The following is a 28000-nucleotide window of genomic DNA, read 5'->3' on the forward strand; positions in this document are numbered from 1 at the left end:
CACAACAGTGGTTAAATAAAAACCCAGATCTCCTGACATTATTGGCATAACTGTTAACTTTATTAGTTGAGAAAAAAAACCCATTAGTGACAAATACTCATAGCACACTATGCAGTGCCATGAAATAGTCTAAAACACACACACACACTCCAAAAATGCTAATCTGGAAGAGTTTTTGCTTTTCTCTACATTTTAGGTATTGTTGAATGTATTAAAACTGACTTCTGGTAGTGCTCATCACATTTCTTAAGCATTAAGATGTGTCCAATTGAGCAAACTTTAAAATCAATATGCATTTATTAAATTAGGAAGGAAGAAGCTCAAGCTATGCTAAGCAATTACGTTCAGTAATTTCACCAAATCCATATTTTTATAAATTTAAATTATTAATACCTTTTTAAAGAGCAGCTTAATTTTTATTTAAACAAATAACCTTTATTTTTTATGGAAACAGAATAAATCTTTACAAAAAAATGGGGTCACAGATTTAAACTCAAGTGTTAAAGCAGAAAAACAGGCAGAAAAAGCTTTATATTTACAGATAAAGAAGGGAAGGTATAATACCTTCAAAGCACAATCTTAAGAGAAAATGTTTTTATGACATCATCCCAAATCTATTTTTCTAGGTAATGAGGCGTTATTAGAATCTTGATTGCTTGCATTAAGTCGTTGTCTTCTGATCTGTCAAGCACCAACAATTCAACCGTTATAAAAATCAGACATTTTACAGGTATATATGATTAAATAAAACTAACATAGATGCAGTCCTACAACAACCTCCGACAATTATACATTTCTGTTAGCACAATGTTAATACATTATATACAGCATTATGTTGAATAAAAACATTTTACTAAACATTTAAAAAAAGTAAATAAAAATGGGATGTTAATAAAAGACCCAAAATCCTCAAAAAATCCTCAAAATCAAAGAAAAGGTTTGAACATACACAGTCCTTCAGATCATCCTAGAAAGATGTTTTCTACTTTCTTGTAAATGAAAACCTGGAAAAAAAGGAGAGAAAGAGTCTTTGTATTACATTTTATATTTGTCATTTCGGTTTGCTCTTAATTGTTGAAGTGAGCAGTATTACTAGAAGGCTCTATGTGCAAATGAGCCTGAAATGGATCTCAAACAGTTGGAAATCAACTATTCAAATGTCAGCAAAATATTTAATCGATGAAGCAACTGCCAACATGTCAGGCCAGCCTAGCAAGCTTAAGAGCAGACCATATAATAACAGTCTTAAAATATCAGCACAGGATTTACAGGTAACTTTTAACACAGTACAGCATCTATCATTGGAAAGAGACTAAACAAGTGTGTTTTTTATGGGAGGGGAACAAGGAGGAAACACCTGCCTTTGAGAAATGCAACCGAACAGACAGTAAACATAACTAATAAAAGCAGTTGCATATGACTGTTCTAATACTTCTAGAAGTGCAAATTGGAGGAAACTGAATATGCTTGTGGCATTCAGTAATAAACTGGCTCTCAAATGTTTGCATGTGCTGTCACATGTGCTGTTTGTGGAAAGCTTACACTCTGTAGCAGGATGTATACAGTTTTTCTTTGCTTTTTTTTGTTTGAAAAATACATCATTATTTTACTTAAGGCATATCCTGGACAAGGTTAGACACCGTTTTAACTTTTTAGGCTTTTTGGCTACCAGCAGTTTTCTTGTCGTTGTAGGACAGCAGTAAAGCCTCTGCATCCCCATGTGTACTAAAATTCACACAGGGTTTACGCTGCCAGCTTGTAAATTTTAAGCCCCCAGCCAAGATGAGTACACGTTTGTGTGTAGAAAAGGGTTCTATTCTTTAAATATTCAAGTGGTTTGTGATAGCAACTACAGGGTTCTTGATGTTGTGATAAAATACCCTGGAAGCACCCACAACAGTTACATATGGAACAACTGTGAACGGTCTCACCGCTTCTCTTCTGGGGATTACTGAATACGTGTGTACTGTAATTAAAAAATTTGTAGATTTGATAAGAAGAAATGTCTCTCTTTTTCAATGTTGAGTTGGGGGTTTTCCACACTGAGGAGTTCAGCGTCAGCGACCCTCTTTTGTCACTTAATTTGCGAGCCTCTACTGGTCCCTCATCAGCACTGTACCAACAGTGTGCAAATTAAATAAAATTTATAGTCTTTTCCACCAAAATTGTGCATTTCAATGTAAAACAGTTTTATAAGTCACCCATGAAAACACAGTGGAACGCTGGGATGTTTGCTAAGTGCCACTGCTGTGTTTTAGAGCACATGTACTTTTTGTTAAGTTTAGATTAGATTAGATAAAACAGTAATACATTGTTTATTTAACATGAAGACATTTTCCGTTTAATTAAAATACATAGAGTTCATTTTGTGTAGAAAATATAATAATCAATTTAAGTGCACACCTCTCAGCAGCACTTATATTACCATATTAGGGATTTCTTGCCACTCTGCTTGTTTGGTTGCGGGACAGTAAATTATTTTTTACTTTTTTATTTTTTACATTTTTACAAAGTTAGAAGCAAGTACATTGTCTATTGTAATTCCAAAAATATAATTTTGAATTTGTGAATTTGTGACTTATTTCTCTGCACTGTTAAATAATGCCCGGTAACAAGAAATTACATACACACACACACACACACACACACACACCACAAAATATTTTACGTGTTTTTTAAATGAATTGCATGTTGCACACATATAAAAGGTTCCATTTGATTTAAGGGCACAGGTCAAATGTGTACAATACAGCCTTTTTAGTATATATTTTACAGTGGCTTGCAGTTAATATAGTGGGTACCCTTCTACAACACCCAACCGCTGCCACCTACACGTTGATGAATATTACAATAACTACATATTCTCTGTCTTGACTTAGTTATATGAACTTAATACACCTAAACAGCCCATGAACACAGCTACACACGACAACAGTAACATGTACAACAGACCACAACAACGTTTTTCAAATCTTCTTTTTCCTACAAGTACAGCCGTTTAACAAAGATCTTGCATTTGTATGTCTACAGGAGGCCAGGACAGCCAAAACATTAAGTACACACAAAAACTCACCAGTCAGATGGCCTATTATAGTGAATTAGTTTCACATTATATATATATACATATATATCAGCGTGACATTTAGTACACAATTTGATTGTTGAAAGGTAATTACATCTCATATTTAACGTTTAATGTGTGTGCTTGTGTTGTGTGGGTAGGGTAGAGTTAAATGATAACAGTGTCATCAGTGTCTGATTGTGAACTCAGCGTGACTGCGCGCTGCGATTTGCGCTCATTTTCTGCGATTGCACTTTCTTTGTGAAACCCTCAATAAAAGGCGGCAGAAAAGCATTGCATCTGGCAGATTTCTGCACGCTCCTCACAACAAAACGGCCCCTGGGCTACGTGCTGGTCTACCTCATGATGCCTACCTCCTGACCCTATAATCATGCACATGCTTTGAATGAGTACATCAAATTTGCGCATGTGTTGCGTCTATAACACGGATTTAAATATACACACCAGGTTGTGTTAATAACTGTGATTAGTTAAGTTATATATACTCATAATAAATGACTTGCTGTACAACTACATGCCCAATCGTTAATACATGCTTCTACACCATTATATCTCTCGAGCATTGTAAGCCTATTGGGGGCATCAGTTAAAAGTGCTGCATTTTATAATGCTGAGGGAGAACAGAGGTGGGCTATTCAACAAAAGTTTGTGCTCATTATCATGTTTCACTACACACCAAGTCTATTTTACACTGGATTTCTCCTTTACACTATCCTTTAATGATATGTATTAATTGAGCCTCTCATGGTTGATGCATGGTTATTCGTTAGAAGGGCACAGTTACTGCAGTGCCAAAAGTAATAGCCATCTAATGTTAGAAATGAACATACAGCAGAACAATAGAAATATTGTCAAACTGCTTTTTCTGCTATGAAAGGTCTGTGTTAGCATATGCTTAAAAAACTGTTCTAAAAAAATCACTGTTTCACAGTTCAGAGTAAGAAAGTCTGTTTGCAGGCCTGTCATACTACATATGAACTACATATTTAAACCTGACTACGTAATTCTGCGGACCATATTGCATGTTTTTTTGACCATGACATCAATGATGTGGTACGACAACTATGTTTAAAACCAGTGGATCTATTCCAAGTGTAACGGGTGTGTCCTGTCAGTCTGTACTGTTCGTCTGACTTACACACTACCGTTAACGTTACTCTGCGTTGTGTTCTTTTATTTTGGGTTCGATGAGTGGAAGGAAGGAGAATGAAACATAGATGTTGGCAGATGTTGTTTACTGGATGGAAAAATAAAGACAATATATTACACAAATATATACACACAAAACATGGAACAATACTGCCATCTAGAGGGATGTTGGTGGGATTTCAACACAGAATACTCAGGTATGTTTTCAACTGGGTTACATTCAACCCCCTGAAATCCACCAATATCCTCTAACCAAAATATTAGGCCTAGCCATAGATCCGCAAGCGACCACGTACTGCACCAGCACAAGTGAATATATATAGACCTAGTCCACAACTGAAAAGTTACCCCCTTCAGAGGTTAAGAGAAGGATAAGATTGATCAGGTCTCATCTTTCTCTAGAGAAAAGTGACTCCTCTTACACCACAAGGCATTTGACTATCTACGTCAAACTTGCTAAGCCACCTTAGTATATAAAAAGAAAGAAAAAAACAAACAAAAAATAAACAGCGTATAAGGATGACCCATCTACGGTGGCTCTGAAGTGCAAAACAAATTAACATGAAAAACATTTACATTCAAGAAAACAAAATTACCAAAGAAAAAAAAATTTACATGGACAAAAAAATTACATTTCAGAAAAACAAATTTACAAAAATTAAAACTAATTTACCAGCACCGAAACACTTTTACCAGCACTGAAACACTTTTACCAGAACCAAAACACTTTTACCAGCACCGAAACACTTTTACCAGCACCGAAACACTTTTACCAGCACCGAAACACTTTTACCAGCACTGAAACACTTTTACCAGAACTGAAACACTTTTACCAGCACTGAAACACTTTTACCAGCACCGAAACACTTTTACCAGCACTGAAACACTTTTACCAGCACTGAAACACTTTTACCAGAACTGAAACACTTTTACCAGCACTGAAACACTTTTACCAGCACTGAAACACTTTTACCAACACTGAAACACTTTTACCAGCACTGAAACACTTTTACCAGAACTGAAACACTTTTACCAACACTGAAACACTTTTACCAGCACTGAAACACTTTTACCAGAACTGAAAAAACTTTTACCAGAACTGAAAAAACTTTTACCAGAACTGAAAAAACTTTTACCAGAACTGAAACACAGGTGTTTCAGTATGCACTGGTGTGAGATTTAACCATGCCTGCTAAACCGAGGAGCTCAGCTGTCAGGTTGCTCTCAAAGTTGGTACCCTGATCCGAATGAATTTTGCTCAGGGAAGCCACAGACACACTTTCTGGCGACTTGTTTCGCCAATTGGTTGGCACAAGAGAAGGCATGTGCCAGTTCGTGTAGTGATCCATGATCACAAGTACGTCCACTGACTTCTTTTTGCTATCCTTGGCCGACCAGAAATCAATGCACACCATCTCCATTGGTGCAGATGTGTGAATGCTCTCAGATGTGTGCGCGCAGCAGGCTCAGGGGTCTTTCCGACCACACACCGCTGGCAACAACGAACATAGCTACGAAAGTCCCTTTTCATGTCTGGCCAGTAAAACCACTGTCTCGCCAGATTCCTGAAATGCCCTTGTGCAATCATCTATCCAATCCTCGGGAGACAATTTGCGGAATGTACCCGGGTGTTTTTGCATTTTACCTCGCCTTTCTTCTTTTTTCCACCAGTCAGCGCGAAAAGTGGCTTTGCGATGGCAGAACAATTTGGAATAAAATGCTGGTACTAAAATACCATGCCAAGGAAAGACTTAATTCTGCTGACAGATGGAGTAGACACATCATCGTCCAGCAAGTAGTGTATAGTCAACTTTGTTATGGCATCCACCTTTGCACCTTTTTTCCAAACCATCACCAGAGGCGATGCATAATCACTCATGGACTTTCTGATAATGCATCTCTCCTCCATCTCAGAAAGAACCTTTCTCCGATACGGTAACTGGAATGGACGGTCATCGGTAAGACGGATACAGTGGGTATAATCCTTAGCCTCGCCACAATCTAGTGGATGCTTAGAAAAAATATCCTGGTACTCAAAGAGTAGGCTAACCACCTCACGCTTGCATGACTCGCTGAGCTGGCTAAAGTCAATGTCTTTGTCACCTAGATCAATGTCTGACAGGTTCCTCAGCTTAGCCAACTCCATGGGAGAACCATCAAAAAGGCTGACCACGAAAGGCTGGAATTCAGAGCATCCTGAACTCTCTGGTTGCCCTGAAACAAGTCCAAATCCTCAGCCGCTAAACATGGTGACACATCGGCTAGCTTACAGTTGCGCTTAAGGGATACAAAGCGGTCTGTTGGGTTCACAATGGTCATAGGGACCCACCTGTCACCTCACATGGGTATGGCCTGAAACTCGTGGGTTCCACAATGACTGTGCTGCCAGGAGACATGGGCCCATGTGTGGGAAGTCTACCCCACACCAAATGTTCACTTCTGGGCTTAAATGGTACTGCTCTGGAAAGCTTGGCAGTGCTGATTTTGTCAGGCATATCAGCCCCCAACCACCGGCCCACCCCTATAAACAAGGACAGGAACTGCTGAACGCCTTCACTACATTTATCAGTCTGTTTGCAAGCCATATACCAGTAATCATCACTGCTCCTCATTACATGGAGTAGGCGCTTAATCACATTTGAGCCCAACATAAGTAAGTATATTGCCCTGTCCTGGAAGGACAAGAGTTGGAACAAGGCACGTTTTGTTATATAACTGCAGCTCCAGATCATACAAACCTTCCGGCTGAGCCTGTGCACCACCACAAATGATCAATATGATATCACTTGCTAAACGCATCCCTGTGGACAATGCACCACCCTCGCGCAGTTTCTCCTCTGCGGTCTTGCTTATGGTACAAGCCATGGATCCAGAATCCAGCATTCCTCTAAGTGAAACCCGACCATTGACCAGAACTGGGCAATAGAACAACTCGCTGAAGGTATCAACTTTCTGAGTGGACTGATAAATTAGCTTGTGACCACTGGGCACAGAAGCGCGACACTGCTAAAACAAAGCCTTAGCATCACAAGAATGACTGTGTGTTTCTTGAACTACAGCTGTATCATTCCTCACTAGATGAGGGTTGACTAGCTTTAACTGCTAGCTATTGGATGCTACACCACCTTTCGTAGTTGGACACTGTGAAACACATCGCAATAGACAATCCTTCTTCCAGTGACCTGGGGACAAGCACCTCAAACAGAGGTTTTCACGCCGACAATGAGAAAGAGTAGAGTCTTCAGTGGCACTAGGGCTGGCCCGAATAGCGTTTTTTGAGCTCCGGATATTCGGCACTGATTCAAAGCGAATATTCGAATATTCGTTTTTAAAAAAAGAGGTAAAAAAAAAAAAAAAAAAAAAAGCAAATCACGGCCCCTTTAATCCACTGAAAAATGTTCAATTTGCTCTGACCGACGAGACATATTCACCCCGGATTTTTGGTGTTTTTATCCCGGATTTTTGTGTTTTCACCCCATATTTTTTCTGTGTTTTTAGCCCAGATTTCTTTGTGTTTTCATCCCGGAATTTCTGCTGCCCCACACCGAGGCTGCTGCTGCACGGTTTCTCCGCTGCGCAAGCCAGCCCAGTAAATTGCTGTTTGTGTTTTCACACTTAGGCTATTTGCTTAAAAAAACAAACAAAAAAAACGTTTGTTCAGGAAGTATTTTATATTCTTAAACATTGTTAATTATATTAGAGGACAGTCATTGTAAACTGTACTTGGTCTATTTCGGTTAAAGGATTGTGCAGGGCATATTACTGATTTTGTATTTTTGCACTTGGGCTATAAGCTCAATATTAAATATTTCGTTTGTTTAGAAATTATTTTATATTTTTAAACCATGTTAAATTATATTAGAGTAGAGGAAAGTAATTGTTAATGACGTTATTGTACTTTGTCTATTTCGGTTTAAGGATTGTGCAGGGCATAGCCGTATTACTGATTTTGTATTTTTGCACTTGGGCTATAAGCTCAATATTAAATATTTCGTTTGCTTAGAAATTATTTTATATTTTTAAACCATTTTAAATTATATTAGATAAGAGGAAATTCGTTCAGACATCATTTTTGTAGGCCAGGCTTTTGTAACCGATTTAGCCCCTACTGTTGCCACATTACCCCTTACGTTTTATTATATAAATCAGTTTCGAAGAGCCTGCATTTTTTTTATCATGTATAATAGAGGTCTGCGCGAGACTGATTTTTAAACCCACTCTTCCACGCTCCCGCGTTTCTGTCTCGTTACCGCTCCGCAAAAAAATTGCTTCTTTTAATCCCGCGCCCGCCCGCCACATACACATTTCTGCCGCTCCCGCCCCACGTTCCTAATATAAATTAAATAAACTACATTTAATGCTTCAAATTTACTTATATATTTATTAAAACAGCAGCGCTGAATAGTGCGGTCCCGTTCCTTACCCCAGTCCAAACACCATCGGTGTGTGCGTGTGTGTGTCGGTCCATCCTGCACGTTGAGAGTTTTCTTTAGGTTTTTTTTTTTTACAATTATTACAGTTTTCTTAACTATTTATTAATTTGCTCCCGCATCGTCTGGATTAAACTCCCGCTCCAGCCAATAACAGTTCAGTTCTGTCCCGCGCGCAAGATATTCTGACGGGACCCGCGAGAACAGAAGTGGTTAGAGTGAGGTGGAACTCTGGAAAGGATAAAAAAAAAACGAATATCCGAATACCAAAATTAAAAACCGAATACCTACTCAACGAACGAATATCCGAATACCCGAATATTCGGGTCCAGCCCTAAGTGGCACTACACACTCTGCAGGCCTTGTACGGAACTGACTGGGAAGAATGATTATAACTGGGCGTCTGTGTCTGTTGAGTGACAAGTTTGTCTAACAGCTGCACCAAGCTTTTTTACACAATCACCGTTCAAATCTGATTGCTCAGGCTGTGCTGGAATAAGAGCAGAAGTTGAAGGAGTATCCAAACTGGAAGAAGTAGGCACTGGCGAAAAAGACTGGGAGTAAACAGAATGCTCCCGAAGACCACCTTTCCGTGACTGCACAGCTTTCAATGCTTTTCTTTCCTGTATATACTCATCAAGCCGTTCCTGAATTTCAGAGGTCAGCCAATTCTCTGCAGCTTTGAATTTGAAAACCCTGGAAAGAGACTCATCAGGGCAGTGTTTGAGAAACATCATACTAACCTCATGATTTGCATCGTTAACACTGCAACCTTTTTCTAAGCACTCTTGAGCCACATCGACAGTTTTATTTAAACGTATCCAGTACTCCATTGCATCCTCATCTGGATTGGGCAGTGTGTTATAGAAGTTGGCTAACGGCATGTTAGAATAGGTTAAATCACTGAAATGCTGTTTTAGAATATCAAAGATCACTAAGGGGTTACACAATTGATCAGCAGAAGTGTTAGGTAGTTTGATTCGCACTACATCACCTGCCTTGCCCATGAGAGTTTAGCCAGAATTTTCATGAGAGTGCTCCTGTACTGGGATAGCTTGCTTTCTTAAGTATATTGCCATGAGACTTTCCCATTCATGTACTGTGTATTTGTCTGAACTGTCTCCCCTAAATATAGGAGGCTCCTTAGTGTCTGATTGCATCACTAGCTAAACATTAGACAGAGTGACTTCTGATTTCTGTGTAATATCCACACCGAGTCTGCTGCCGCCACTACCCACTATCTGACCTCAACTGAGCTGTGATTGACTCTCCCAATTTTTCAGCTAACTGAGTGATGAGTGCATCTAAATCAATGCTCTGGTCAGACTGAACTGGCTTAGCTCGGTCAACATAACGTGTAGAAGATAATCCTGGAGTACTCAAATCAACACTTTGTCTGGGCATCATGGGACTAACAGGCTTACTGAAAAAGGCCCTCCCCATACCCACTGGATTGAAAGTGTCAAAATGTCCCCCACTGTTAAGATCCTCTCCCAGATTACTCAAGTCCGGCTCTGCCACTTTCGTGCCACTACTCTTTTGTACAGTGACTGGTTTACAGGAAAACACGATGGATGGATGGATGGATGGATGGATGGATGGATGGATGGAGCAACAACACAATACAATAAGAAACATATTAAACATAAATTTAAACACAGAAGAATAGAAAATATATAAGAATTAACAACTAAGTGGTTGAATAACAATGTCCATATGGTGTGACTGGATTAAACTCAGTCGGCAGCAGCATCCCGTTAAAGAGTTAAAGAGTCTGATGGCTCTTGGAATGAAGGATTTTCTGCGTCTGTCTGTTGTGCAGCTCTGTGACAGAAGTCTGCCACTGAACACACTCCTCTGCTTCATGATGGTGGTGTGAAGTGGGTGACTATCATTGTTCATGATAGAAAGCAGTTTATCCAAAGTCCTTCTCTCAGCTAATGAAACCAGAGAGTCCAGCTCCACTCCAACCACTGCCCCGGCCCTCCTGACCAGCTCATCCAACCGTGATGCATCTCTCCTCTTCATGTTGCCTCCCCAGCACACCACAGCATAGAAGAGAATGCTGGCCACGATTGATTGGTATGATTGGATGTTAAAGGACCGCAGTCTCCTCAGGAAATAGAGCCGGCTCTGTCCCTTCCTGTACAGGGTGTCTGTATTTGTTGACCAGTCCAGTTTGTCGTCCAGCTGCAGACGAAGGTACTTGTAGGTTTTGACTGTCCCCACATCAACCTCCTCGATGGAGACCGGCTGCAAGGGTAGTCCAGACCTACGGAAGTCCACCACCATCTCCTTGGTCTTGGATATGTTCAAGTGCAGTTGGTTCAGTCGGCACCAAGCAACAAAGTCATTCACCGGTCTCCTGTGCTCCTCCTCCTGACCACCCTTCACACACCCAACCATGGCAGTGTCATCCGAGAATTTCTGCAGATGGCACATCTCAGAGTTGTTCTGCAAGTCTGATGTGTAGAGAGTGAAGAGGAAGGGGGAGAGCACAGTCCCCTGTGGTGCTCCAGTGCTTCTGACCGCAGTCTCAGATGTGCCGTCAGTGAGCCTCACATAATGTGGTCTACAGGTAAGGTAGTCTGTGATCCAGGACACCAGGTGAGAATCCACATGCATCTTCACCAGCTTCTCTCTGAGAAGTGGGGGCTGGATGGTGTTAAAAGCACTGGAGAAATAAAAAAACATGATTCTCACAGCACTACTGCCCTTGTCCAGATGAGAATAGGTTCGGTAAAGGAGGTAGATGATGGCATCCTCAACACCAATATTCTCCCGATATGCAAACTGAAGAGGGTCCAGTGCATGCTGTACCTGGGGTCTGAGAAGAGGGAGAAGCAGTCGTTCCATGGTCTTCACAATGTGGGAGGTCAAAGCTTCCGATCTGAAGTCATTGAGCTCACTGGGACAAGGTTTCTTGGGAACAGGGACCAGGCATGAGGTTTTCCACAGCGTAGGAACCCTCCCCAACTGCAGGCTCATGTTGAAGACGTGGATGCAAAGCAGTCCCTCAGGGGGCTGAGAACACTTCCTGAAGGAGCATGTTGTGGTTGGTTGCCTGATCACACAGGGTTTGTACTGAGGCTGCAGGAAAGCCAGGTTGTGGTCGGATTTTCCAAGTGGGGGTAGAGGGATGGCCGTGTATGCATCACTGATGTTTGCATCCAGGAGGTCAATTGTCCTGTTTTTTCTGGTGGGACAGTCCACATACTGGGTAAAAGAAGTCAGTGTGGAGTCCAGCGTGATGTGGTTGAAAAGCGCCCGGGTGTTGTGTCTGGAGCCTAGCGATGGTCGCGTGTATGACATCATAGGCAGCCTCCACGTCCGCTCGGGGGCGCACGTACACACAAACAACAATGGCGTGTGAGAACTCCCGCGGGACGTAATATGGTCTTAAACTCACCGCGAGCAGTTCAACATCCCGGCAGCAGATAGTCTCTTTAACAGTCACATGCCCAGGATTACACAATCTGTTGTTAATGAGGATAGCGAGCCCACCGCCCTTAGCTTTGCCGCTCCTCTCGCTGTCTCTGTCCGCTCTCATAGTGATGAATCCGAGGATGTTTACATTAGCATCGAGAATGCTAGCGGACTGCACTCCCGGTAGATCCTCTGGTTTCTCACTAATGCTGCGAGTTCGTCCGTCTTGTTGGCCAGCGAGTTCACGTTCCCCATCACCACTGCCGGAATACAAGACTTGTATCTCCAGCAGTTCTCCCGTTGTTTAGCCTTTAGCCTAGCATCGGCTTTTAAGCCCCTGGAGCGTCGCTTTAGCTCCGCCGGAATGGGGTGCCTCGCCTTGGCGCGGCTCTTTGTTCTCAGCTCGAGAAGTTCTTCCCTCAAGTAAACAAAGTTTCTGAAGCCCATGTGCAGAAAATGGTGATCCGTATCCATAGGATACAAAAAAATCACACACTACAGCGTAGTAAAAGACAAACAAAGAAAGTAAAGACTAAAAAGTTCAATTAAGGTGACACGCTACACGGAGCTGCTAGAAGGCTTCCGCTCACGTCAGCGCCGGAACTAAGAATGTGAAAAACACAAAGAGAAAATTTGTCACAATTATTTAAAAACTCTTGTGTACTTTGAAAAAGAGAAGAATAAAAAATAATGAAGGGAATTACTCACATTAGGGATTTTTTTTCCCCCAGAATCCATAAAGCCGGTAAAGCTTGTTTGTGCAGCTAACCTTAGTGAATGAACAGGCGTTGGTCGCAGTGTTCCTTAATGGAGTGCCACCTTGCATACAGCAACATGCACAACAGCTGGTGTCTGTCTCAGAGTTTGTTAAGGCACGGCGCTACCTTAAACGGCGCTGCACACCGTAAACAGCAACCTGTAGCATATAAACTGGTGTCAACCCCACATTTCCACCAGGGCAAAGCTCTGATGTCCGCGCGATCTCTGTGGATGAGCTAGCTCTGTCCTCTGGAACCCTCGTGTGGTGGTGTGGCTCCTTTGCAACAGGTGTCCATCAATTGCTCCCCTGACTTGGCGGGCAAACTGGTGTCCGTCCAGTGATCCTCAAAAGTCATGGCACCATTGTAACGGGTGTGTCCTGTCAGTCTGTACTGTTCGTCTGACTTACACACTACCGTTAACATTACTCTGCGTTGTGTTCTTTTATTTTGGGTTCGATGAGTGGAAGGAAGGAGAATGAAACATAGATGTTGGCAGATGTTGTTTACTGGATGGAAAAATAAAGACACTATATTGTAGACAGTATTCACATCTAGTCTCCCCCTCCATACATTCAGCTATGAGCTAACACATTCGAGCATACACTCCTACAGCTCCTCCTCTCAGCTCCTATACCCACAGACTCAGAAAAGTATTACATTTATGGGCCAAATATTATACATTTTAACAATACTGTGAAATTCTTTAAAATAAAATGCACATTGTCTTTTATCCAATTTAGAAAAATATAAATTTTCATTGTAAAACATGTACCAACAGCATAGTATGTATGTTACTTAATATGTGATACAAGTGTAACCCCTGGGAGACTAACAGCCAGAGCAACACAAAAAAGAACACTTAAGGATAACCAGGGTAAGACCCAGAAAATGAGAACCCACTCAGATCAGAGTATTTTCTTGAAAATTTATTAGACAATAGAAACCACATTTCCCATTATCTCTTAGTTAGCACTTGGAATCACATTACCCTGTGATTTCCATAGGAAAGTAATTCCTTATAAAAAATCACACACCGAAAGGTTCACACACTGGGTCCTGATTTTAACACGGCACACTACAAAGCTGAATCACACAAAAAACGACAGTGATCACACTACAACCCCACACAAAATCACACCCTCCCAGAGGGTAATCTTACAGGGGTGATCCAGGCTCAGCTAAGAGAACTTATGGACAAAGATTAACACACTGAAACAAACAAACAAACAAACAAAAGGAAAATAAACAACAAAAAAAAAAGAAAAATAAATAAGCCAGCTGTCCACACGATCCCGTCCAGTGACTCACTGACGAGCTGGCTTATTACAGATAACCATTACACCCCATGAGCAGCCTCAGACCATACCAGCGAATTACAGCTAAAAAACTTTACTTTATTAAGATCACTTTAAAATCACTAAAGAACAGCAACTGGCAGTTAATGGCGCTCCAAGCACATCATTAATCCCATACTGCACTGCTAACAATCCCAGCACCCATTATCAGTTACATGCAGTCACCGGGCACCAACCGCCGTCCCCACTGTATACTGCCGTCACACATGCCGGCCATCCAGCGCGAGTACTTCTTCTCTCACCCCAAACACACTCACAGCGTTGCCATCCGCAATCCCATGTGTTTCTACCGCTGCTTTCGGGAGGACCCCGGCTCTGCTTCAGAAGGACCCACCGCTGCCCCTTTTAACGCCAGCCCAAATTACAACTCCAGTGAGCATGCGCAAACGTTCCTTCACTGGTCACCCGGGCTACAATCTACCCCCTCCAAATGAATCGGCGACCCGACGATTCAAACTAAATCTCGCCCATTGGCCCAGTCTCTACTTCAGTCCCCCTCTCTTCACCCGGGATGACAGATCTAGGCAGATGGAAAGGATTAGAATGATGTCCTGCAGTGGCCCGAGTAGACCTACGGACTGGCATACCCCTAAAGGTAAGATCTAGTTCCTCCTGCACAGGAGTTGAAGGGAGAGCACCTGTCTCTTCTGTCTCATCCTCCAAAAAACAATACCCCCCCCCCTTCCAACTCCCCCTCTGAATTCTCCTCTTCAGGAGTAGGAACCTCAGCTTCACTGGACCCACCTAATATACCCTCATCTTGCTGACCACAACCCTCAGGTATTGCCCTTAACTCTGTTCGATGGACTTGTCGAACTGGTCCCTCTGCATTAGCTGGGGTAACTGAATAGACTGCACCCTGACCTTTAACCACTTGATATACACGAGGATCCCAGTAGTCCTGTATCTTAGCCCGCCCCTTTGCATGATTTCGCAAATATACCAACTGACCTTCCTCAAGTCCCTGATCATTGGCCCGCTCATTGTGCCTCTGATTACGCTTGACTGCCTGTTCTTCCATTCGCTGCCTCACATGCTCATAAACCACCTGTAAACTGGCTTGATGGTCTTGAACCCAGTCCTCTACTGGTTCTGTCTCCTCCATATTACTCCCAAGCAAAAAGTCCACCGGCAACCGGGGTTCACAGCCAAACATTAAATAATAAGGTGCCATCCCTGTAGTCTGATGGGGGGTTGTATTATAGGCATATGTCAACTGAGATAAGTGACGGGGCCAGTGTCTCTTTTCAGCTGGAGGTAAAGTTCGAAGCAGGTCATGCAAGGTGCGATTGAACCTCTCGCACTGACCATTACCCTGAGGCCGATAGGGGGTGGTTCTACTCTTGTAAATGCCATATATCTTACAAAGTTGTTGAATTAACGAACTTTCAAAATTCCTCCCCTGATCTGAATGTATGCGACTGGGAGGGCCAAAACGATGGAACCACTGCTGAACTAAAACCTGAGCCACAGTGCTAGCCTTCTGATTTCTAGTAGGTATGGCCTGAGAATATTTAGAAAAAACATCCGTTAACACCAACACATTCTCTCGCCCATCACTAGCTGGCTCCAAAACCGTGAAATCTATTGCCAATATCTCATGAGGTCGAGATGCCTGTAATGTGCCCTGGTAAGCTCGTACCTTCGGCTGCACTGCCTTCCCCAGAATACATCTCTCGCACCGTTGGCACCACTGTTCCACGTGTCTGGCCATCCTGGGCCAGAAACAGCGACCTCTAAGCAGCTGAAGTGTCCGATCAATGCCCTGATGCCCATGGTTATCATGCACACTTTGCAAAACCTCTTCTCGTAGACAGGTCGGCACCACCAACTGGTAAATTTCCTTACCGCCCCCTGAAAGGTGTGACCTCCGCCATAACACCCTCTCTCTCTCCACCAGTCGCTCCCAATGTCGCAATAGCTCCCTACTCTCCTGTAAAAACTCTCCCCTCTCACCCGCTCCAGGCCACTTACCCCGCCTCAGGAAATCCTTTATGGGCTTAATACTTGGATCCCCATCCTGCAAACAAGCGAGGTCTGCCATAGAACGACCCGGAAGAGCTAAAATTTCCCTGCACTGCACCTCAAAACATTGAAGCAGATCCTCCTGAGGTCTCCCTACCAACCCAACAGGCATCGTCGTACTTAGGCTACACTGGTCCACATACTGTCTAGAAAGGGCATCTGCATTTCCGTTCTTACGGCCAGGACGGTACTTCACCTCAAAGTTAAAAGAAGCCAACTGGGACACCCAACGCTGCTCCACTGCCCCCAACTTCGCTGTCTGAATGTAGCATAATGGGTTATTATCGGTGAAAAGGGTAAACGAATTCCCCAATAAATACTCCCTGAACTTTTCTGTGACGGCCCATTTAACTGCAAGTAGCTCAAGTTTCATGGAGCTGTAATTATCCATGTTTTTCTCAGTTGGCCTTAAACTCCTGCTAGCATAGGCAATTGGTTTAACTCTACCCCCTTGCTCTTGCGACAGGACTGCACCCAACCCCCCATGACTAGCATCCACTTCAACAATAAAAGGTTTCTGAAAATCTGCGTATGCTAGTACTGGACTGCCAATAAGTCTATGTTTTAGCTCTTGAAAAGCAGACTCACAGGTTCCATCCCATACTGAGGACAAAGGCACAGGGGGAGTCTTACCTCTTTTCTTTGGAGTACATAACTGGCCCACTAGCCGATGTAATGGGGCGGCCAATTTAGCAAAGTTCTCCACAAATCGCCGATAATAACTTGCGAACCCCAAAAAAGAACGCAACTCAGCAAGGTGCACCGGCCGTCTCCAATCCCGTACCACTCCTACCTTGTCTGGATCAGCGGACACACCTTCAGCAGAAACCACATGCCCCAAGTACTTCACCTGACTCTGAAAAAAACGACATTTGGAAAGTTTAACCTTTAGATCTTGACACTGCAACCGGGAAAAAACTTCTCCTAATCTTTCTATATGTTGTTCAATGGTAGAGGAAAAAACAATGACATCATCCAAATATAATAAAACAGACTGATGTCGCTGATCACCAAACATGCGTTCCATCAACCGCTGAAATGTTGCAGGAGCATTACATAACCCGAACGGCATGCGGTTAAACTCAAAAAGGCCAAAGGGAGTACAAAAAGCGGTTTTGGATTTGTCCTTCTCAGACATTGGTACCTGATTATAGCCACTTGCCAGGTCAAGCGTAGAAAACCACCTGGCCCCCGACAAGGCATCTAAAGATTCTTCAATTCGCGGGAGGGGGTAGGCGTCGCGACGTGTCTTAGCATTCAGTTGTCTATAGTCTACACATAGGCGAATACTGCCATCTTTTTTTGGCACAAGCACAATAGGAGAGGAATAAGGACTACAGCTTTCTCTTACTATCCCAGCATCAAGCAGTTGTTTAATATGTGCCCTCACTACTTCATACTGGGAGGGAGGCAAGCGGCGATATGGCTGTCGTACAGGAACATCATCTACCAGCGAAATATCATGTGTAATCAGCTTAGTACAACCCAGATCACTTTCGTGCTGGGAAAAAATAGAACTATATTTACAGAAAAGAGCTTTAGCCTGCACAACCTGAGAGGGTGTAAGTGTTGAAAACTCCACAGCCCCCAATAAATCCTCCCCCCCATTTACAATAGAGGCCTCCTGAACAGACATCATAACTTCCCCATTGCTAGAGAATGTCTCCTGAGACCTGATAAGTGACCCACAAGCAGAACCAAAAATCAATGCCTGCACCACACCCACCACATGTCGTGGGGGCAACCACACATCACTGTTACTTACATTAGTAATAGGAGCAAACAAAGTGCCTAACTCTGCTTGAACCAAACTTGGGGATAATAGCAACCCCTCGGGGAGACAACCATCCTCAGGCCTCATTGGCTCCAACAGAAACTCTTTTAAATACGTCTGAGGGCACGTGACTGGGACCATGGTCAGGGTACCTGCAGAAATACGAATAGGCAACGATCCTTGAACTCGAACACGAAAAGGCTGAGGGGCATTTAGGATCGCCTCAGTCTTCTCACACTGACGAAGGGCACGTTGAAACGCCAAGGGTGCCGATTTCACTGGGGGGGCATAGAAGAGGTTTGCACCAAAACACTCAAATAAGGCACAATAACACGCACTAAGAACATTCATGCCCAATATGCCAGGAACATCTAATTTACGACTACAACTGGGGTCAGCGGGATCCTTCACAACTAACACGCCCTTTTTTGGAATAAATGAGTCCAAAATACTTACATCTACTTCAAAATAGCCCACATATGGTATCCCCAAGCCATTAGCAGCCTTCAGTCCTAACCAATCACATGTTCGAATGGGCACTTGTGAAAAATACTTCGAAAAAAAACTCTCAGTAATGGTGGTAACCATAGACCCAGTATCTATCAAACATGGGACCCACACATTATTCATTTTCACATTTAAAATAGGACAACCTCCCACCAATTGGTCATAGTTTGAGTGAGGAACAGCAGTAGAGCCTAACAAATCATTCCCCAGCGTGTGGCTCTGCACGCTGGGAGCAACTAGTTTCCCGACTGGCTACCAGAAAGAGAGCTACCTGTGGAAGGGGGCGAATTCTCAGGCATAACAGAAACTTGGCAATAGCGAGCTATATGGCCAGGCAAATTACAGCGATTACAAATAGGTTGGCCATCTGGCGCCCTCCTAAACCGACGAGAGCCAATAGAACTAGAGGCTCTCGTAGGTATACCAGGAGGACCCAAGTGTTTTAACAGCAAGTCTAACTGAGCTTGTTGCTTCAGAACCATCTCTTTCAATTCCATCAATTCAGGTGATTGTTTTGTTGTACCTACCGCCCCTTGGCTAGTAAACTGCTGTTCACATACCACTCCAACCTGTGACCTTCGATCCCGACCTGGTTGACCCTCTTCCACCCACTGTAGCGCCTCTTGTCGTACCTCTAAAATAGACAAATCAGGGTTAGTTCGCACCAAGCGTTTTAACTCCCTACGCAATGTAGGGTCTCTAGCATTTTCACAGAATTGATCTCTGATTACCCGGTCGGGATCTGACAAAGAATGACCCTTACAATTTTTTATTTTTTCCATTAATTCCATCAGTGCATGAGAAAATTCATATAAGGATTCACCTTCTTTCTGTTTACGATCAAAGAATTTCTGCTGCCAGTACACATAAGACTTGGTACACCCAAAAACTTCACAAAGCACTTGTATAATCCGTAAAGGATTCTCTCTTACCTCTTGGGCACGATATTTAATTTCATTACGTGCCTGACCTTCTAAATGATCATATAAAAACATTGCCTTATCAAATTCAGACAAGTACCGGGATCGTATGCAACCTTGGGCCTTCTCTATCCACTCCTCCACAGTCAATGCCCCTGCCCCCATTAAACCTGAAAATCTGGGGCATTTACGTTCCCTAGGGAGGTACACAAACTGCTCCCTTCTTGGTACTGACTCCAGTCCACTGCCACCCGCACTGTCTAAAGTAGACAGTGGCCTTGGTCCCTCTGCCTCTTCCTCCATCAGGCCTGCAGATTGCTGTGAGGCCGAGGGTTCAGGTTCCATGTTTGTAGTAGTCGATCCTCCGCTGCCAATTGCTGTTCTTATCCTAATATTCAACACCTATACTCAGATCTGGGCTGCTCACCCCCCCCAAAAAAAAAGAGAGAAAAGAAGAGAAAAAAACGAAAGAAAATATATACAGACAAAACTATCAGTTTCCAATAATCAACTATACCAATAAAAAAATACTATATTGGTCGACCCTGCCGACTACGCCAAAATGTAACCCCTGGGAGACTAACAGCCAGAGCAACACAAAAAAGAACACTTAAGGATAACCAGGGTAAGACCCAGAAAATGAGAACCCACTCGGATCAGAGTATTTTCTTGAAAATTTATTAGACAATAGAAACCACATTTCCCATTATCTCTTAGTTAGCACTTGGAATCACATTACCCTGTGATTTCCATAGGAAAGTAATTCCTTATAAAAAATCACACACCGAAAGGTTCACACACTGGGTCCTGATTTTAACACGGCACACTACAAAGCTGAATCACACAAAAAACGACAGTGATCACACTACAACCCCACACAAAATCACACCCTCCCAGAGGGTAATCTTACAGGGGTGATCCAGGCTCAGCTAAGAGAACTTATGGACAAAGATTAACACACTGAAACAAACAAACAAACAAACAAAAGGAAAATAAACAACAAAAAAAAAAAGAAAAATAAATAAGCCAGCTGTCCACACGATCCCGTCCAGTGACTCACTGACGAGCTGGCTTATTACAGATAACCATTACACCCCATGAGCAGCCTCAGACCATACCAGCGAATTACAGCTAAAAAACTTTACTTTATTAAGATCACTTTAAAATCACTAAAGAACAGCAACTGGCAGTTAATGGCGCTCCAAGCACATCATTAATCCCATACTGCACTGCTAACAATCCCAGCACCCATTATCAGTTACATGCAGTCACCGGGCACCAACCGCCGTCCCCACTGTATACTGCCGTCACACATGCCGGCCATCCAGCGCGAGTACTTCTTCTCTCACCCCAAACACACTCACAGCGTTGCCATCCGCAATCCCATGTGTTTCTACCGCTGCTTTCGGGAGGACCCCGGCTCTGCTTCAGAAGGACCCACCACTGCCCCTTTTAACGCCAGCCCAAATTACAACTCCAGTGAGCATGCGCAAACGTTCCTTCACTGGTCACCCGGGCTACACAAGAAAACACAGAGAACACATATAAAACTTGTAGAAAAAAAAAATAAAGTTCACATATCTGGATGGAAAAATAAAGACAATATATTGTAGACAGTATTCACGCCGAGTCTCCCCTCCATACACTCAGCTGTGAGCTAGCACATTTGAGCATACACTCCTACAGCTCCTAGTTGAGTTCACATATAGAGCACATGGAAATATTGTGACTCAGAAAAACTGTCTTTTACCACCAGATATGATCAAACAAATAACTTAAAACTACTCCAATAGCACTTACAATTGGCTTTAACAACAAACTACTACGTAAAAGCCGTGTTAAACATTATAAACTGTTGTTTTGTGTAGAGAGCAAACTGTACTGACCTCCTCTCAGCTTGTATTCCCACAGACTGAGGGATATCACAAAATGGCGTCTCTAGTCTGGCTACTTCTTAAACAGACTGTGCCCCTTTTTAGCTCAGAACATACAAAACATGGAACAATACTGCCATCTAGAGGGATGTTGGTGGGATTTCAACACAGAATACTCAGGTATCTTTTTAACTGGATTACACAAGCCTCCTGACCACCAGATCTGTTAGGTCATGGATGATAATCCCCAAGTGTAGCATGTATTAAGACCTGAATACTAGGGTCGCCGATACGGGGCACTTACACACAGTATCTGTATCGACAATGGGTATCGGCCGATACCATTGCTGGGTTTGGAAGCAGCGTGTCTTTCTGCTCAAACAACAAACTAAACAACCAAACCTGACTAACCTGCTAACTGAGCTGAACACTAACGCTATGGAGCAGGATTACTGCCGTCCACCTTCTCCTGGTGAGTAACTTTACAACTCCTGTATCAGTTTACACAATATAGATCTGAATACAAGAGCCAGCTACATAAATAACCATCTGAATAATTTATACTTGCCTGAGTAAAAGTCTTAACCTCTTAAGACGCCCTGGCCCGCTGGCGTGCCAGAAAAATATCATAATTAATATCTGGCTGTGATTATGAATAATTATAGGTTCAATATAGACACCCAATATGCGAATTTAAAGCTTTTACCTCAGCACACACACACACACACACTCCAGCGCTCACCTCAGACTCCTGCTTTTAAAACCGCTCCACATATCAGTAACTTAGATCCATCAAAGCAGTCGCCAGTAATCCTCATTTAGGTCCAAACAGTGCTTGACGAAATTTGAGCCAGAAGAATATATTTGTTTAAAAGCTGTATTAAAACCATATTTTGATCATTACATGTTCAATTGAATAATTTTACAACAGGATTTTTATAGGAACATCGTATAGGAAAAAGTGGTATCAGTTTTTACAGATCTCATCGTCCAGCCTATAATCACGCAATGCGCACAGGCTGCATTCATAATATGCAAACTCATTTCCTATGTGAGACTATACAGATTCAGGACTGTATATTCATTCTTTTAAGCTTCTATTGAACCGGTAACATGCACATACAACAACTAGGCTCTGTACTCGACCCTCAGTGGCATTTTCAGTGCTGAAACCCTTTTGGTTCTCTATATGAAGACAACCCCTCAGCCTGTCAGCCTTCTGCCGATCATTACCTTCTGTCTGGTGCCATATTTGTGCACTTTAACACTGTCATTCTGACCAGCTGTTTACACTGGTGACTCTATAAGCTGGCAGTGCTCATTACTTAAGCTCATACTACTTTGGGTGCTACAGCCCCTGCAGGCTAGCAGGTCACTGCACTAGAGTATTATGAAAGTTGCCTTGTCGAACATCTGCACTATTGCAACGTGTTCTTCTCTGTGGACCATTACCCAATTCTACAGGGCGAATCTTCAGGCCTGGGTACATCTGACCTGTCACAGTGTCTGTTGATAGTTGTGTATCTGCCTTCGTGACATTGTTAGATTCATCCACTAATTAACCACTCTGTCAGCCAAGAGGCATGAAACTGTACATTAGTTACATATTTATCTGTGATTATTTATGCCGGATAACCACCAGAGTCGCTTGTCACTTAGATATCTATGCGAGAGATGTGTTAAAAGGACAGGTGTTGTGTAAACCCTTTTTATATACTGGGGACATGATGTCACTAGTGACACCTACACAGTCATCTGCCATCACAGAACCACAGTTAAATGTATAAATAGTGTCTTATTTTATTTATTTATGTAGGATATTAAAACATTCTATATATTCTAGTTCCAATACATTGTTTTTGCTCTTTAAAAGGGCGTAATTGCCTTATTATGCTATTGTATTATCATTTTATCAGTGGTGCAAAATCGTAAGTTTATTACAGTTTATCTTGCAATTAATTCTCGAACAAAATATCATCCAGAGAAAGAAATGTGACAGGACTAGTCTGTTGTAAAGGTAGCCTTTTTACCTTTTAAAAAAGAAAACAGTGTACCCACCTTGATGGAATTTAGGTCACATAACTAAAAGTTTTAAAACTACTGTTTGTGACAGAAAGTATTGCACTAATTCACGTGTGCCCGTCCAAAAAATAACATTCATAATTACTGCTGCCCAGACACTAGTTCTTATGTTTGTTTGTTTTGCTACTCGAAGTTGTAGTGGCATGAAAAACAGACAAATACAAAACTAAAAAAAGAACTTACAGTTTCTGAATAGTGGTCTTCTCATCTTTGTGTTCTATGCTTTCCTCTGTGGTCAGTGGGGGATCAGATGGGGGATTCTCCATGTTTTGCTGTGGCTGAGGCATAACACCACTGAAAGTAGTGCAAAAATTGGCATTTATTAAACACTGGCACTTTTTAATAAACCACCACCAGTAATAATACGTTAGCAAATAACTAGTTAATGTAATTGTTGACCTGGTTGACCTATGCATGTTTTTCTTAACATGGCTGTTAAATTAGTGGCATAGAGCTGTACCTTTTGTAGAGCTGCAACTCTTCTTGAGCCAGCAGTAACTGTGCTTTGAGTTGGTTCCTTTCCTGTAGAACTTCTTTTAACTCTTGCATGGTAAATCGTGGCCTGTTTGGGTCTTTTAAATCTATCACCAATTTGTCAGGGCCAATTATCTGCTTAAAAGAAAAATAAAATATTTATTCTTATCAAAAGCATCTATATATACCAGGAAATACATTAACGCAACCTAATTTTTGCTACACATATTTTCTTTTTTTTTTTAGCACCACAGAGCAGAGTGTCCAGCAGCACTGCTGTGTCTGATCCACTCATACCATCACACACTAACACCTCATACACCACTACCATGCTCATCAGTGCTAATCACTGCAGTGCTGAGAATAATAATCCACCACCCAAATAAAAATAATAATATTAGCTGCTCTGTGGTGGTTTTCTCTCCTGTGGGTCCTGAGCATTGAAGAACCAGAGGATAAAATATATGCAGAAACAGACACAGGATTACAGTGCAACAACAAGCTGTGTGTTTATGAAGTGGTTGTTTGCTGTATATTTCCTTATTCTTGACGATTAGATTAAGTAAAAGAGAAGAAAAATAAAAGAGACTGCAGTCACCTCAGATTTATTACCGAGGGAGAGGCCATATGGAGTTAACTTTGTGCTAAAAGTTTTAAGCAAAAAATAAAATCCGCAATTAAAATAATTAAAATAAAAAGCCACGTTGCAAATTCAAAAGAGAAAAAAAGACATCAAATAAATATATTTAATATACTATTCCAAGTCCAGGTCCAGGGGTATCTCCCTGAAGTTTTTGCAACTTGGGATTGTCTGGGAATCTCTTGTTTGCTTCTGCTTTAATTTTTTGCTTCTGAGTTTTGGCATACTTTTCACGGGTTCGCGGGGCTAAGAAGAAGCCGTTCCCCTTAAATCTCCATTTGTCACCTGATTCTGGACTTAGAGAAAAATATAACATTAAACATAAAGTTTGTATGGAATATAACTGGAAAAAGTATCTGCTGTTGCTGCGCCCTGGAAGCTGTTCCCTCAGTTGTGTAGTCAGTCTCAGACCAGGGTTCAGGGCATAGATTTCTTATACATAGATGCTGCATACCCTGCCTCCTGGCATGCCTGCGGGGCCGCCATATTGGAGGAGGCAACCCTGCGCCCCAAGTGCATTAATTTACACTGAGGAAGGTATAAAATTTTCACACGATTTGATTTGTTACAAACAGCAGAAATATAGTAATGATACAGGACGCTGTTACACTTTACAAATATGAGCTTTATGCTTAAATACTTTATATTGTGCTCTTTAACAAAGACAGACATATGGTATAGTAGTGCGGGGTGATATGGGGAAAAATTATATATCACAATATGGATTTTTTTTATATCACGATAACGATATATATCATGACATACCACATTTAAGTATGTTTTCAGTTATTCTTCGAAAAATATGACAAAATCAGATCATTGCTTACTTTTTTCCAACTTTACTTCAAAGTAACATTAAACCAAACTTTCACAAATGAGAATTACTGCCTTTTAGTGCAGCAATACATATGTATCAAATGAAAACTGATGAGGTAGATGCAGTAGCTAGTTTTTTCAAAAGAACAATGCATCTCCATTGTTCAGCTCTCGTGAGTTTAATAACGTAAAGCACGTCGCAAACCTGCGTGTCCGCACATGTCAGTCAAATAACAGAAAGTGTCCTGTCACAAAACCACATTATGAAGTTTTTTTTGCGAAGATTTCTTTTTTATCACTTGTATAAACCTTGTATAAATGTCTATTGTGTAAATAACCTGTGTTAATGTGTGGTGTTTAAAATGATTTTGCTGCCTCCACATGGCCAAAAAATTAATTAAATTAAATTATATTTATTTCTTCTGTGTGGAGGGGCTTAAATCCACATTTATTGTTGTTCATATATAATTTAAGTGTAACATACACTGTTTACTACATATACATGGGCCATTCCAGCTGCTTGCTGAATCTCCAATTTAAACATATTAAACTTTGAACTTAAATATTATGGATTTATTATGAAAAAAATATAAAAGCGTGAATGGGACTTGGACTCACACAACGCAATAAAAAAATGCATCTCTGAAGGATTTTAATCATTATATTTCATGGTAAAGGTTATAGTTAAGAGAGTGGAGACAGGTAACAAATGCTATTTTTTTTCAAATGTTCTAAGTAGTTGTTATTAATGCTTTTAATTACATATCTTAATTTTGTAATTAGTTAAACGTACTAGACACTATGCGTAATAATAAAATGCAATTTATAGTTATTTTGTATATGTAAAATGCATATATATATATATATATATATATATATATATATATATATATATATATTTGTGTGTATATATAAAATTAATTTATAAACCTTAATAATATGCTGTATCATATGTCTGTCTTTGTTTACAAGCATACTATAAAGTATTTCAGCATGAAAGCATGTATTTGTAATCGTCCTGTATCATAACTGATGTATGATGTAACTGATGTAGTTATGATACAGGACGATTACAAAAACATGCTTTCTGCTGTTTGTAACAAACCAAACCGTGTGAAAATCGGGTGTAAATTGGTAGAGTTGTAATTATTAATTATTATAGGTGTATTTTATACCTTCCTCAGTGTAAATGTTAGTTTCTTCTATTCTGTTTCTTCCCATTTTTTCCCATTCTTTAAGTATACAATGCTGGTTGTTAAGTTGTGTATTTTTTAAACAATGTCAAATTGCTTAAGTGTGATGTGACTTCTTATTCTTACTGTCACATTCACGTCTTTATTGCACTGTATAATAATAATCATAAAATAATAATAATAATAATAATTATTATTATTTTATTTTTAACAGTGTTTTATTAAACAGAATGGGCATAGATACTGTCATTTGCTAAAATGTTTTATTCTGTGTATTAATACAGTGCAATATGGAGTTGTCTGTTAAATTAGCAAGCCAATCGACGTTATTTAAAACAAACCTGTGTGGCAGAGTGAAATTCCACTCCTTATCTGTCTTACCGAACCTTCTTCTCGGAAAAAATGATTTATTTTTAAATTTAATATTTTAGAAACTGACTTTTATTTTGACGGGAAAGTCACATGACTTTCCAGCAACTGTTGCTCATTTGACAGAGCTAAATTAATGCACTATGTATATGAGGTCTATGGTTCAGGGCACCAGCAGTCATTCCACAATCAGCTGACCAATAAAGATACAAGGGGAACGCCCTCTTCTAAGCCCCGCCCACTCGGTGCCAAAACTCTGAAGCAATAAAATAAAGCAGAAGCAAACAAGAGATTCCAAAAGCAAAATCCACTAAAAATTAAATAATTAAAGCAAAGACAAATAATAAAGTCAAATAAACAAAAATAATGTAAGTACATTTCTAAGAATAATAAAGTAACCCTGTATATTTAAAAATATACATTCGCTATCTATATTTTTGCATCATACAATTTTTTTTATTTACTTTTGTTTTTTTTACATTTGGCACAAAATCCACTTCATAAGGCCAGTTTAATATTAGACACAATCACAGTGAGGAGGAATATGGATCTTAAACTCACGCTGTTAACGTTTCCATTCGATCCCTCCGCCACGACTCGACCCAGCTCCTCTTTCCAGTTGTCGCGCTCCATCCTGAGCTCCTCCAGCGACAGGTTATACCTGTTCACCATTATCTCGAACATTTCCAAAACACGAACTATTTTAAACTGCAAATCCGACACCTCCGCTCCAACTCTGCTCACTTTCAGCAAATCTTTTCCGATCACGTAGGAAATGTCATAAACATCTTCAACCGTCAGCTCCAGAGGGTCTTTCTCAAACGCAGGAACTCCAGAACCTTCCTGTAAATCTCCCATTTTCCTTACAGTTCAGAACTTCAGTCACACTCTCCGACCACTTCCCGTCCCTCTACCCCACACACTGCGCTCTCACTGGACAACGCGCTGACGGATGTGTTAACCAGCCACTAGAAACCCCCGTAAAGATATCCAATCAGCTTCAAGCTGCCATGGTGACAGCATTGACAGTATACAGTCTATGGTATATATTAACTGGACCAAGCCATCCCGCTTGTTTCAACGGAGCCAGGTGAGGCCAATCGTGTCACTTCCTGGTCGGCTT

At 41.4% G+C, this 28000-nt stretch overlaps 1 protein-coding gene across 2 annotated transcripts; it reads right to left on the reverse strand.

Annotated features, from left to right (window-relative positions):
* Positions 1-38: 38 nt before the first annotated feature.
* Positions 39-27986, reverse strand: rilpl2 (Rab interacting lysosomal protein-like 2). 2 transcript variants are annotated; one of them, XM_022686774.2, is made up of 4 exons: positions 27439-27986; positions 23846-23997; positions 23569-23679; positions 39-1004 (listed from the first exon to the last, which is right to left on the reverse strand). In XM_022686774.2, exons 1-4 carry the CDS (start codon positions 27733-27735, stop codon positions 983-985), a joined length of 582 nt encoding a protein of 193 aa, XP_022542495.1. In that variant the 5' UTR covers positions 27736-27986; the 3' UTR covers positions 39-982. The 2 variants fall into 2 exon arrangements, with proteins under 2 accessions (XP_022542495.1, XP_022542496.1); XM_022686775.2 differs by having other exon boundaries at positions 23846-23994; positions 27439-27982.
* Between the last annotated feature and the right edge of the window lie 14 nt (positions 27987-28000).

This window comes from Astyanax mexicanus, chromosome 22, assembly GCF_023375975.1.
Source record: "Astyanax mexicanus isolate ESR-SI-001 chromosome 22, AstMex3_surface, whole genome shotgun sequence".
Taxonomy (NCBI): domain Eukaryota; kingdom Metazoa; phylum Chordata; class Actinopteri; order Characiformes; family Acestrorhamphidae; genus Astyanax; species Astyanax mexicanus.

Coding starts and splice junctions, on each gene's coding strand:
- rilpl2 (XM_022686774.2), bottom strand. CDS start 27,735: ATGGGAGATTTACAGGAAGGTTCTGGAGTTCCTGCGTTTGAGAAAGAC. Junction 23,998..27,438: donor CGAATGGAAACGTTAACAGC/GTGAGTTTAAGA, acceptor TTTTCTTTTAAG/CAGATAATTGGCCCTGACAA. Junction 23,680..23,845: donor GAGTTGCAGCTCTACAAAAG/GTACAGCTCTAT, acceptor CACTACTTTCAG/TGGTGTTATGCCTCAGCCAC.